The 14,225-nt window shown below is 39.1% G+C and overlaps 3 protein-coding genes across 3 annotated transcripts; 2 read left to right on the top strand and 1 right to left on the bottom strand.

Moving 5' to 3' along the window:
- Positions 1–264: 264 nt before the first annotated feature.
- On the top strand, positions 265–1,307 carry LOC122000867 (transcription factor MYB2-like). Its single transcript, XM_042555349.1, has 2 exons — positions 265–550; positions 631–1,307. Exons 1-2 carry the CDS (start codon positions 388–390, stop codon positions 1,206–1,208), a joined length of 741 nt encoding a protein of 246 aa, XP_042411283.1. The 5' UTR covers positions 265–387; the 3' UTR covers positions 1,209–1,307.
- Positions 1,308–4,335: 3,028 nt separating this feature from the next.
- Positions 4,336–9,885, top strand: LOC122000866. Its single transcript, XM_042555347.1, has 8 exons — positions 4,336–4,503; positions 4,741–5,176; positions 5,431–5,496; positions 5,626–5,736; positions 6,677–6,796; positions 6,864–7,004; positions 7,529–7,762; positions 9,306–9,885. The coding sequence occupies exons 2-8, from the start codon at positions 4,742–4,744 to the stop codon at positions 9,729–9,731; spliced, it is 1,533 nt and encodes a 510-aa protein (XP_042411281.1). The 5' UTR covers positions 4,336–4,503; position 4,741; the 3' UTR covers positions 9,732–9,885.
- Positions 9,886–10,122: 237 nt separating this feature from the next.
- On the bottom strand, positions 10,123–12,833 carry LOC121999898 (monocopper oxidase-like protein SKU5). Its single transcript, XM_042554527.1, has 9 exons — positions 12,583–12,833; positions 12,390–12,499; positions 12,040–12,310; positions 11,812–11,950; positions 11,343–11,709; positions 10,892–11,257; positions 10,720–10,798; positions 10,431–10,630; positions 10,123–10,324 (listed from the first exon to the last, which is right to left on the bottom strand). Exons 1-9 carry the CDS (start codon positions 12,724–12,726, stop codon positions 10,204–10,206), a joined length of 1,797 nt encoding a protein of 598 aa, XP_042410461.1. The 5' UTR covers positions 12,727–12,833; the 3' UTR covers positions 10,123–10,203.
- Positions 12,834–14,225: the final 1,392 nt, after the last annotated feature.

A 14,225-nucleotide genomic window follows, 5' to 3' on the forward strand; every position in this document is an offset into this window, starting at 1 on the left:
CACCAGTGGGTGTTACAGTTCGCAGGTTTTTGCAGAACAGTAAATCCGTTGATGAACAAGAGTTCTTCCTTTTTTTTTTTCCTTCAACAATAATAATAAATGTCTGAGCTTGAGTGGGCCAAGGTTACAATATCTGATCTTAGTAGACAATTAAAGGAGAGATACGGTAGTCGCTAGCTAGCTGTAAGGTTTTTGAACTAGAAAGGTAGCTAGGCCACCACTTGGGTTTTTTAAAGGACTGGGGAGTAATCTTAATGCTCCCTTTGCCTTGCAACTAATATATATATAAGCTAATTCCCCGCCCGCCTTACTACCAATTCACTCCGATCCAAAATCAAATTCTCCGATTCACATCATCCTGCAGTTTCCTTGTTAATTTCTTCAAGCATGGAGTTCCAAGAGGGGATCAATTGTAGCTCCTTCACAGAGGTACAGGGCGAGGAGATGGACCTGAGGAGGGGGCCGTGGACGGTGGAGGAAGACCTCGTTCTCATGAATTATATCACTGCTCACGGCGAAGGCCGATGGAATTCCTTGGCTCGTTGCGCCGGTAATTAATCAACTTAACTTTGTTGCTATATATAGATGGATTCTGATCGATTCGTTTAATTTATTACTAATTAATTACAGGGCTGAGGCGAACGGGAAAGAGCTGCCGGCTCCGATGGCTGAACTATCTCCGCCCCGACGTCCGGCGGGGAAACATCACGCCGGAGGAGCAACTCCTCATCCTCGAGCTCCACTCGCGCTGGGGAAACCGGTGGTCGAAGATCGCGCAGCACCTGCCGGGGCGGACCGACAACGAGATCAAGAACTACTGGAGGACGCGCGTGCAGAAGCACGCGAAGCAGCTCAAGTGCGACGTCGACAGCAAGAAGTTCAAGGACGTCATGCGCTACCTGTGGGTGCCCCGCCTCGTCGAGCGCATCCGCGCCGCCGGCGGCGCCTCTGTTCCGGGGTGGGCGGAGGAACCGGCGCTTGGCGCCGCCAAGCGGATGAGTCCCTCGGACTCCTTCGGGATGCAGCTCTCGCCGCCCGATCCGGTTTCCGACGGATACGAGGACGGCGGGGTGGCGAAGCGGGCAGAGGACGACCGCGATTGGTCGGAGTCGGTTTACGATGACCTGGCGTTGCCGGACTTAGACCAGAGCACGTGGACGGACAGTCTATGGACTCTCGAAGACATTTGGTTGCAGGAACAGTTCTAATGTTAAATTTTCTCTTTTTTTTTTAGCAGTATTTCTCAAAGTTGTAATCGTCATTTCCGAAGGGAAGAAAGAAATTAAAGCCGTCTTTGTTTTTTTATATATTCTAAATGTTTAAATTAATTACCCAAAAAAAATTAATGCTAAAACACCTGGAACAGTAAGGGAACTTAACATGAATGCAAGATAGATTTAGCAATTATGTAAATATGTACCTAAAGTACTAGAACAGATAAATTAAAATCTCTTAAACATTAACAATTGAATGTTTTCGATCGTCAGCATGATCCTACTTCCTCAAGTAGTTGCTAACTACATTTTTTAGTGGCATTCCAGTATTTTAAATTGCGCATCCTTATAAATTATATGATTAATAAACTTACACATTTGTGTTCTTTTTGTTGGTGCTTCATAAACCATCAACGCATTTCGAAACTAGTTACAAAACAAAGGCTCTGGATCGATCATGTTACCTATTCAAGGGGCAGCCTTAGCCTAGCTACCTTTACAAGGTTGATTCATGATAACATATCCTATTAGATGGTGGATTAGAGTAATAATGTTGGATTTACCTATGAAAGACTAATTGTGGCTAATGGACGTCTCCATCCCTTCACCTCATCATATCTTAGTCGCCCACTTTTGTATGCGCAATCGAAAAATATCTTTTGCATTTGACAACTTGTGTGTCAGGGGATACAAACAAATTGTTGGATTTATTTTAAAAAAATATATATAAATTTAGTTAAAATACCTTAATATATTTATTTAAGGGTGGTAGCTGATAGGGTTAATTGCCTGTGACTGTCGCAGGGCTCTCCACAGGATGACTATGAACTTGGAAATGTTGCTACGAGGGTGGTAGCTAATAGGGTTTGGTGATGTTAGATATGTGAGTTGGCCTGTGTCTATGGCTATCTCAAAGGATGAATATGCATCCACAAATGGCGTTGTTTGTCAAAAACTTTCTACCTGCTTCTACCGGAATTGGCTTAGGAGTCGAGAACAGTAGTGACACATGGAGTAAGTCCAGGCCGATTTCCACATGACCTGGAAAATGCATTGCTCCCTTCTGCATCCGCGGCAGGTAGAGGAATCGAGAGGAAGTTCGGGCAGAAAAGGAGGGTGTGGCATGGGGCAAGGCGTCAATAAATATAAATGGGCAATCAGAAATACTCTTGCACGATTTATCAGGCTTAACAGCAGATTTTCTTCCAGTGTGACAAATCCAAAAAAAAAAGTTAGCCGTTTACTTCTTGATTTATTTTAGTGCCGGTAAAAATTTTTTATAAGATCGGATTAGTTATTTTCAAAATTAGTTGATTCGAAAAATTTAATATTTGATTAGTAAAAAAAATAGAACATAAAAAATACCCTAGGGCTTGGTGTGATGGTAACTGATGGACAAATTTTACCAAACAATGAGAGTTTGATTCTTAAACTGTACAAATAAATGTCTACTGTACTTGAACTATACTAGATCAATATCATCCCATGTGACTCATCTTAACTAATGAGAAACCTTCGCGGGGTTTCGAGTCAACAATTTTATTTTTTTCTCTTTAAAATATGAAAAAATGATTTTGATTATGTGATTATCAAGTAATCACATAACTAAGATTATCAAAAATAAAACATAACTAAATATTAATTGGTTAAACATAAGTAATACAACAAAAACTTATTTATTTAAAAGTTTTAATGAATAATCCAATTTTATATTTATTATATTACCCTTAGTTATAAAACCAACTATATATATCTTTTAAACTCTATCTTTTTTTTATTTTTTCTTTTTCATATTTTTTCTTTATTTTAATGTGTTTTTTTATTTCTTTTCATTTTTTTTTCATTTTTTTAAAGTTTTTTATTTTTAAAAATTTTTGAAGTTTTTTATTTTTTAAAATTATTTTAATTATTTTTAAAAAAAAATTATTTTAATTTTTTCCTATTTATATATATATATATTTTTAAAAATTATGGTTTTTATTATTTTTATGTTTTTTTAATTTTTTACGTTTTTCTATTTTTTCTCCATTTTTTAAAATTATTTTTTACGTTTTTTTTAAAATTATGTTTTTTATTTTTTTAAGTTTTTTATTTTATCTTTTATATATTTTTTTTTCTTTACATTTTTGTTTTTTATCATTATTTTTCTTTTATTAGAGGATATTTTGGATAAAAAAATTTTGTTAATCCCCGAATAAAAAAAAATCTAGTTTTTCAAAGTTTTTCGATTCCGGGTTGTATGCCCTTTTTGCTGGGCATAAAATATTATTTGGGAATCATCGATTACCTATATCAAATAGGATTTTTGTTGATGATCTTAGATGAATAACCAAGGTTAATAAGGACAGTCCTAACCAAACGCACCCTAGGAATAATCGTATTTCCTGAATTTATTCGACGGATGAGATCATTATCCCAAAATTAGTTGGATTATAAAATCTCAAGACCTAATATTAAAAAAAATAAAATAGAACATGGAAAATGGAATCAATAGATCACCAGAAGCAGTAAACGCGAGGAATTCACAAATTTTCAGTAGAAGAATATTTTTCAATGGTGTCGTAAGAGAAGGATCATAAGATTCCTTGAAGATAGGTGAAATTATAACGATCTTTCACCCTGTTAAGGCTTCAATCACGCCACTGAACAACTGTATATCCAGACAAAACTCGTACGCTAAATGTGCAAATATTATATTTCTATTTATATTTTAAGGCCTCCACACATTCTACTTGTTTGAGTTTTTCATCTAGGATGTGCAGTGTGCTAAACTACCTAGATGAGTTTGAAGCGTGTAGTTTTGTATCATATTTTCATTTTTTTTTTCTCTACCATATTTATGGAAGACATTGAATGAAAAATTATATCCTTTTTTATTTCAACTAACATTTCTTTATTGCTTAATAAATATGATTAAGCTAACAATAAAAGTATGATTTAGTAAAATGCTCGTGCAAAATAATTGAAGTCCGACTCTTTCCATAAAATTAGGATGTCAAGTCAAAGTTCCACAAGTTGAATTAGTCCATTTACTCCTCCGACAAGTATTCGAGTGTTCGAAACACTAAGCATGATCAACCACCGTTAACTATGGATCAGACCGTCCTGCTTCTCCAAACGCCCAGGTTTCCAAGGCGCGTCTGATTACGAGCAAAAAAACACGGCCTTCGCTCGGTTACGGCTCCCACCTCGCACTTCTCCCTCACCCTTTTCACGCTGACGGAGGAAGCGAAGCTCCTGAATCTTCTTCTTCTTCTTCTTCTTCTTCTTCTTCTTCCAGTCGACCAAGGTTTCTTGATCGATCCTCAAATCTTGTTTGCCTTTGGGTTGATTTAGTGATACTGGTGCATACTCGTATGTAGTTCGAGCTCATTCTATGAATTCTCTTTCTTTTGAGTTTGAATCGAGTCAGCTGCGAAGATAGATGTAAAATTTATGTCCTGGTTTACTTCTGTTTCGTCTTTGCAAATTGCAATGGTTCCTCCGCCCAGGCAAAGTGATTGATCTTCATTGGTTTTGATTACAGAATGGCCGTCTCGGTCTTCAAATCTTCATCTAAGAGAGGCGCTTATGCTTCACCTTCTACCACATCTTCATCAACAAGGGATCGGCCGATAGAGGATTCAGGGAAGAAGATCCCTCTTCGGAGGTCAAGAAGCATCGTTTCGTCTCCGAGAAACAATGAAAATTCAACGTCAAAACATTTCTTAGAATATGCTAACACAAGGGATAATCCCCTTTTTGGTTGTACAAGTTCATCACCGTCATCGCCAGAAGCTGAGTGCTTGAGTGAAGCTATGAAAAGTGATGTCTTGGAATGTAGAAGAGGGCGATCCTCGGTGAAGCACTCCAATTTCAGAAGCGAAAGTACATGTAGTACGAGGGAAAGGAGTTCGTCCAGAGATATGGTTAGGCAGTCTCGAGTTCGGTCTCTTTCGAGGGGGCAATCTCATATTTCTGAGGTTTGATCAAATTCCTTATTCAGAATTCGATTGTTTCATGCTGTTTCTCAAATTGTAATGACAAGAGAATGTATCTTTAATTTCTGGATAACAAAAAGTTGTACTTCTCATTGTTGGAACAGATACATTCTGTGAGCTGACCTTCTATGATACATGTGGCATGTGTGTGAAATATATATATGGTTAATTGCTTGAAGGTGTTACTCATGTGTATGGTTAATGTGATTGGATTTTATTTTTTTCATGAACAACAGGACCGCCATTGGGAGGAAAGAAATTCTAGAAACTACTTTTCTGAAACGGAGTCATCTATGAGAAATGTAGGTCAATATATAGTCCTCCATTTTCTTTCATTAGCATTTCATCTCTCAATGTCTATATGGGCTGCAAGCATGTTTCACGTTCGTTTCTGTCAGTCTGATGTTTCTTGATGATTTAACTGTTTTCAGTATTATCAAATTGAGCATTTTCCACCTGATCATGAAAGTGGTGGACTTTATGAAATGGTTCGATCAGAAGTACATTCTGCAGTTTCTGAAATCACAACTAACCTGGAGAATGTAAGTTAACATTGCCTTATTACAGCCTAGTTAGCGTGTTGCTGCTCATGAGCGCAGATATATTTTATATGTATCCACAGTATCACTAATTAGATGGCTTAAATTTGAGTGTTTTTTTCCTTAATTCTTTGGGTGATGAATTGAAGATTGCATTAAAACAGTATGCTTCTAAGCAATAAAATTCTTGTTTCCAAGTTTTTGCTATATCTCCTCTCATAAAATTCTTTTCTTCTGCAAGTGCTAGAAATTTCTTCCAATTTAGCATTTTAGCAACATTATACTAGTGACAACAATAACAACAAAGTCTTTTCCCACTAGGTGGAGTCGGCTGTATGAATCCTTTTACATCATTGAGCTCTATCTCCTATTATATCATCATCTATATTTAAATAAATTTTATCTTGTTTTATTGTTGCTAACCAAGTCTTTTTTGGTCTTCCTCTTCCTCGTTTGATATGCATGTTTATCATAGTTTCACATCGCCTAACTGGAGCATTTATTGGTCGTCTAAGTACATGTCCGTACCATCTTAAACGTGTCTCTCGGAGTTTTTCCTCAATAGATGCAACTCCGACTTTCTCTCTAATGCTCTCATTTCTTATTTTGTCCATCTTCGTATGTCCACACATCCACCTTAACATCCTCATCTCTACAACTCTCATCTTCTGCTCATGTGCTCGAGTCATAGCCCAACATTCAACTCCATATAACATAGAAGGTCTAACTGCGGTTTTATAGAACTTACCTTTAAGTTTACGATGTACTTTACGGTCACCTCTTAAACATGTGAATGCTTCAAAATTCTACTTGCAAGAACTAAAATTGACATGTGAATGACATTATGAAAAATATGGAGGATCCCTAGCTTTTATTATTTACAATTATCTGTGCAAAACATTTCTCATAAACTTGTGTCCCTCACTGTAAACCTGGATATCAGGTTATCAAGAGAAAGGTCCCAGTAGACAGTATTGGCAATGTCCCTCCTGAGTTGGTTAATCAGGATGAAATTGAATTAGTTCCTGACATCCAAAGGGAATATACATTCATGCTTGAACAGGTATTCACATTATTTTCTAATCTAGATTCTTTATCCTCTTACTGTACTGAGCCTCTAAACTATGCAGTCCCAAGAACGAATAAGGAAACTACAAGCTGATTTGGCTATTGAAGAGCAACGTCGGCATGAGCTAAGCAGAATATTGAACAACATAGTACTTGAAAATGAAAAGAGCTCTAGTACACGCAAATCTAAAATGAAAAGAAAGGCAAGCTTAGTCTGTCAAAAGCGAGCAATGAATTGATAGTATTCTTTATCATAATTATTCCCTCAAAGGCATTTGGTTATTTAGTGCCTAGACTTATATTCATTCTGTCTTTTTTTTGTCTATTTAATTAATATGATAAAAAAAGTAATGACCTAATAATTCTAGGAAACTCAATCATGGTGGAATATTATTGGATGTTTCTGTTTGTTAGTTTTTTGTCTTTTTAATATGTAGTCACAACTTACACGTGCTGCCTTTTTCATTTTCTTTGGAAATTTTTTCTTGAATTTGAGTTGGACTGATAGGATCAAAATTTTCCCATCAGTTAGGTTAGCTTAAATTTGGCATCCATGAACTAGAGGAAAGTTCTAATTTGCATGGCATCAGATAATTTAAGTGGTGGCAACTTATGTAATATCTTTGGAGCCCAAAACAGGAATAGCTAAGAGACTAATGCAAGAAAACCATTAATTATATTCTTTCACTACAATAGTGGTGCTTAATTTCTCAAACCATGGTTGTAGGCAAGCATAGAACGACTCAAGATGTCTAGGCGTCTAACAGAAGAAGCAATGACATATTTTGATGAATGTGTTTCACTGTCAGCGTTTGATGGTTCCGACTTCTCCTCCCAAGAGGATCAACAGATAAACTCTACTCTTGGAGTCATTTCAACAAGAAATAGAAGGTTTCTCTCAAATGGATGCTCAAGCTATGCTATATCAGATTACCCCATCACTCACTTTGAACATCATGAGGTTTGTTTTTGATCATCTGATTTATTATTTGGTTGGCTTTTGCATAAATAGCTTCTTTACTTTCCTTCTTAAACCATGAGAGTTTTTTTGTTTTCTGTATGTACTATGGCTTTAGTGTAAGATTTTTGTCTACTTGAATTCTAAGTTTTAACACATGCTGTTGTAATTTTTTCAAATCAAAAGGTTTTCAAAAAGGTTTCACAGGGAATATGGGGAGGAAGAAGAGATTTCATTTGATGCTAGTCCAGAGAAGGAGATATAAATAGAGGCTTTTGTATAGTCTTGAATAGTTGGAGAACTGGTGGAGCATGTGGTGCAGTCAACATGCACAAGCTAGTCTATGGGTGTAGACATGGCTCTCATGAGACATAAATGTGCCGTGCGAGGTTCACATGCCATAAAGCAGTTCTTGGTGCACTTTGCACCGTGTAAGACAACCTGCTAATGTGTTGATCACTCTACCGAGGTTGGGCCTCCATGCAGTCAAATGGATATGCACAATCAGTGTCATCTGATAGGTTTAGGTGAACCATTGTGTCGGATGGTGGATCATTGACACGATCCAAGGGCCCAGATTAAAACCAAATGGATGAAGCACAACTATTGCAGCCCAGTTGAAGGGTCATCGAGTAGTCTGTAAATAACACGCTTGTTGGGTAGGGTGGAGGACAATTCATTATTAATAAATTATATACTCCAGGTTTGTCTTGCACTGCCTTATCTCTACAGACAACTCTAGCTTTTGGATTTGCACATATGCAAATGTCAAAAACAGATGAGTCTAGTTTCGGATTAAGTGGAGTTTAGGCTCTACCTCATCTGTACAAAATGCAAGAGGGTGATTGATTTTGTTGTATAGCATACGAAATTAGCTGGACTAAGTTGCACATTGATTGGTTGGGGCAAAGTAAGCCTAACGGAAGGTGGTTACATTCCTTGGAATCGAGATTACTATGGTTGGACCAGCCAGATTCAAACCCACCCACAGACAATAAATTACATATTCCTGTCCTTGCACTGCCTCATCTCTGCAGACAATTTCAGCTTTTGGATTTGCACAAATTCAAATGGAAAAACAGCCGAGTCTTGTTTCCAATCGAGTGGATTTTAAGCTCTACCGCATTGGTATAAGATGCAAGGTGGGATTGATTTCGTTAGCATAGGAAGTTAGCTAGACTAGGTTACACATTTATTGATTGGAGAAAACTAAACATTGTGGAAGGTGATTACATTCATTGGGATAGAGATTACTCTGGTGGACCAGCCAGATTCAAACCCATCCACAGTCTCTCTCTCTCTCTCTCTTTTTTTTTTCTTTTGACAGCATGCACTAGCTATTACTTCTGATATTAGTTACAAAGCTTTGGCTACAACTCAAGTTAATAATTACTTGATCAAGTAATAATCACTTTCTTTGATAGGAACGCCATGTAGAAAGCGACATAATCCTGTTGTCATTTTGATTGTTGCCATGTAGAAAGTAACATCTGTTGTTCTAGTTCAGAAGAAAAAAAAAACACTAAGAAACATGTTTTCCTCACAGGGTTTGGACAATGATAATAGGCCTTCACACAGTTCTTCAGTATCTGACTCGACAATTATCAACCATTGTATTGATAGAGCTCTTGATATTATTCATCATAATGGTGGAGATGATCTACCAGAGTTCTACACACCAGATAAGGGAAACTCTTATTTCCAATATGGAGATGAACATGCCAGATCCCTTGAACTTCATAAAATAAGAAATGACCATACTGGATCTGTTGGAGCTCATGAAATCAGAAACTACATTCCCGACTTGGAGAAGACGACTAAATCCATTGAAGGTGTGAAAGAAGAATCAACTTATAATGCTAAAGATTATTCTTCAAACCCATCAGACGAAAGCTTACTTTTTGAGAAAGTGACATTCAGAAACAGAATAAACTTTGGTGGTATACTTGTTTGTAGTATCAATACCTTTTAAAGTATTTTTTTTTTATAAAAAAAGGAAAAATAGTTGCATATCATATGAAAAGAGAATAATAGATTGACATTGTAAAGTTGAATATTTGATGTACAGGAGACCTTTCAATTATTTTGTAATACCAAGTTAAGTCAAAAAAAATAAGGTATATGTGAATTAATGGTTAAAGATTGTAATATGATTGTGTAGTTTGTTCAGAACCTTTGGTGTCTCTGTACCATAACAAAGTGCTAGAATTAGGTGTAGGTAAATAAAAATGGTATGTATAAACTACTAGAGCTGATCAAAGAATCATTAACAGTCAGATAATTTACTGCAACAATTTCAACAAAAAAAAGACAACAAGGATCTGAAACAGCTGCAAGAGAAATTTAACTCTGATCACAAAGATTGGCAGACTTAAAAGTCAACCACAAAACCTTTGGGTTCCAATGCCCTTTCTTACACATATATAAATGAGAATTCTCCTCTACTACCCATCTAACCATTGTAACAGAATAACTGAAAATAAGAATATAAGACATCTGGTTAGCATGCCTCCCGCATTTAGAGGAGAAGAAGCAGAGGCATTTCCACTATTGTACTGATGAGGGCTGCAAGATTCAAAGTTAAAACCAGATTGAGACTCCAGTAATACAAAATACCAACTCAGAAAGAAAAAAAACAGCATGGATTCATTCAACTTTAGGAATGACATACTTTACAAAATCTTTAAGGACGCCACAATAGAGTACATTATCAGGCATAGGTAGTTCGGTCCTGTTGTTAGGCTCAGGGTTGATGATTCTCATATAGACCTCCTGCCCAAGGTACCATGTATCTAGATTCTGTGCACGGATGTTCCAAACTCCGACGTTGTCCAAAGAGACCAACACAGCAGTCCATGCACCAGGATAAACCTGGAGAACCCAAGAAAGTTCAGATTTAGAGCAACAAGACGTGTGAAATGCTGGCAAAGAAAGAGGTGTCCTGGAAGAAATGTAAGCACCTGAGTTGAACTGCGAGAAACAGCGTCCCACATATTGTATGATCCTCTAGAATTATTTGTCCAGTCTCCATAACCCATTCTGCAATTAGGATATGATTGTTTAATTAAGAGAAAAAGAAACTGAATTGTGAAAGCTACTACAAGGATGCGTGTGCCAACTGCTTGTGCTTACCCGACTACATAGAACGCATAGCCATCCATGTGGTAAGTCTGAATCCTGGTACCATTATTCTGAAATATCATCTCCATGAAACCCTTGTATGCTCCATTTATCACAGACGATCCCATTCGAGGAGGTTCATCGCCAGGGACAGAGGGGAAATCAAGCGTATAAACTCCAGTCTTCTTGTACTCATCCGCAAGGCGCAATGGTGTCGTCGGCGGCAAGTATGAAATACCATTGATTGTAGCTCTAAGTTTTCCGTCGATGATCTGTAGTGGTGTGTTCTTCAGCACGTATACATGAGTCACATTGATCGTACGATATTTGTATGACCCTTGAGGATTCGGGCGTGCAGCACCAGTAGTTAGATTCGTCCTTGAACAAATGAATTTAAAACAAAGTTAGATGACAAGCAACAGAATTAATCTACAAGAAGATCACTAACTAACTAGCAACAAACCTGATAGACCTGGCTTGGTTCATAGAGTAACCTTTGTAATAGAAGTCATTAGGCGCATCTGGGAGAGGGCCTGATGCTTTTCCTCTAGAATTGGAATAGTGCAGGATTGCGACACCAATAACTCGATCCCAAAGCGATCCATTCGTAAATCTAGCGCTCGCTACGATATAGAAATCGGTGCTCGCATTCTGATCCATGGTGACCAAGAAAGAGTAAGATTGCCCGACGTGTATGTCAAGGTTGGAGTAGATCTGTTGCACTGTGTATGTTCCCTCAGCTTCCACGAGCAACAAGTCGTGATTTTGGATCCTAAAGTTCAAGCTGGTGGATGCGCCAACATTGTGGACGCGAAATCGATATGTTCTTCCTATGTAGATTAAAATTCCGAAACATGAACATTAATTTATTCTGATTTCTGATCGATCATAAAGCTCAGAATTGTTCCATGGCTGGAGATCGAGATGGTCACCTGGCTCAACATTGATGGTCTCGTGCTCGATGCCGCGAGGAACGAGCGTGGCGTTGTATCGATACGGCCCCTTTCCATTCATCAAAACGCCATCAGGAACGCCGAGATCCTTCCCTTCATCGAGCATCTTCCTCAGCGCCTATCGAAAAAAAATCGCAGTGTCATAGCAAATGCAAATTAGAACAGAGTAGTGTTTAGTGTTCGGTTATGGAGATGCAAGAGCAGTACGGTGTGGTTCTTGGTGTACCAATCGCCGATGAAAAGGTGGACGTCGCCGTGCGGCTTTGAGAAAGGAACAGGGATGACGGCGCGGTTGTTGACTATGATGCCGCCGTAACCGCCGGCGGCGCGCTGCAGGAGAAGCGATGGGAAGTAGAAGAAGCTTCCGATCTGGTCCTTGACTTGGAAGCTGTAGGTCCAGTTCGTCCCCGGCGGGATCGGGCAGTTCGTGCCCAGAACCCCGTCGTCCCAGCTATCCCTGCGCAGTTGTATGCCGTTCCTGATTCGCACATAGAAATTTCACGTCAACTGTTATTCGAAAGTAAACAAAAAAAAAAAAATTAACAAGTGATATAGACCATGTGAACAGCAGAGGCTCGTCCAAGTTGTTGTGCACGTTGACGGTTGCGACCCAGTTGGTGGTCACGTTCATGACCGGGCCGGGAAACCGATCCGCCACTGCGATCACCTGATGATCGATTTGAACGATAAAGATTCAGAAAGAAGTTTAGATCCCCTGTCTATTCTGCATGTTTCATGCACGGCACGTACCTTCTGACTGACGCCGAGAGGGGCGACGGTGATGTAGGAGACGTTCCAATCGAAGTGGGCTTGGGGGTCGGCGGCGTAGCACACGGTCGCCGCCGCCGCCGCCAGAAACAGGGCGGCGGTGAACACCCAACGGTCCGACGCCATCGCGCGATCGATCTGGCGGAAAAAGGAACGCGGAGAGCGATTGAGATGGAATAAGGGGAGGAGAGGGGGGAGCGATGAGAAGCGCCGGCGCCGGGAGGTTTTATAGAGATTTCTGTAGATTTATTCGGAGAATAATTTCTTTCTCCGCGTTCCTAATTAATCTCAACTGGTTACAGCAAATTCTAGTGGAACTAGGAAACTTTCAATGAGGAATTATTTCTCACCAATTTTAGGTATGAACCAATCAGTCCGTTTTCGAATTTAGAAAAAAAATTAAAGAAAATTGTTGCGATATTTATAACAAATATAAAAAAAGTTTAATTAAAACTAGCTCGGTTTCAACGGGAATGGAAAAAATATGAAAATTCTTTGTAGATCGCATATACTATGCAGAATTATATCAAAAATCGGATATACTAAAATTGTAGTACATAGTATATATATACGTATCAAAAAATTTCTAGAAGATTTCCTACCGAATCCGTTCTAATTTCAACCTTATTATTCGTTACTGTATAGTGTAACCCGATAAGGATAAAACTTGAGATTTCTCTGGAAATAAAAAATATGTTGAAATACCTTTAATTCCATGAATTTTCTATTCAATAGTATTTTATTTCTTGTGTTTAAAAAATAACATTTAATCCCCATTGGATCAAAAGTTAAATATGAAAAATCTTATAAGAAATAATTATACTTGATCCGGCGGTAAGAATGGGGGACCCACTTCTTGAAGGGTCCTAGCCTAAGGACGGATGGAGGGCTGACTAAGCGGGTCAAGCAGTTGAGTAGGTCCGAGCGGAGCCAGAGATAACCCAGCCAGACTTGGGTTTCCGACGCCAAGGCGGGAGGACTGAATGGCCGAGCGGGTGTCTGCCCGGCTGGAACCGAAGGGCCGAGCGGGTGGTCCGTTCGGCCAGGATAAGGGCGAGCATACAAAGGTTAGCCGAGCGGCCTATTCGTTCGGCTCGGGATATGGGATGTCAGCAAAGGCATGTCTGATGATTATGCCGTACACAAGATTTCACGATAGAGGGGCTTGTCGTCACATCATGGAGAGGTCGATACAGTAGCGGTATGGACGATAGAGGGTCTTGCCGTCACATCATGGAGAGGTCGATACAGTAGCGGTATGGCCTTATGGATGCCCTTCTGACAGACCCATACCTGGGCATGGTCGAAAGCAGGTGATTGCTTTGATTGGCGCGCTTAGGGCTCCTGCGAGAGGTCTATATAAGGTCTCCATTTCTTCACCGGAGGTACGCTAGTCTGGATCTCTGAAGCCACCTCTTTGTTATTCCTCGCCTGACTTGAGCGTCGGAGGGCCGTTGCCGGGACACCCCTCCCGGCTCGGTTTTGTTGCAGGTTCGCCGGAGCACTCGAGGATCCAGCAGGGAGCGCCACATCCCCAGCGTCCGTTGACTCCTGATTCGGACAGGATCAATACCCTTACCTTTTTGTTACAATTTTTCAATAATAATAATTAGAAGTGGAGAAAA

This window comes from Zingiber officinale, chromosome 7A (genome assembly GCF_018446385.1).
Source record: "Zingiber officinale cultivar Zhangliang chromosome 7A, Zo_v1.1, whole genome shotgun sequence".
NCBI lineage: Eukaryota > Viridiplantae > Streptophyta > Magnoliopsida > Zingiberales > Zingiberaceae > Zingiber > Zingiber officinale.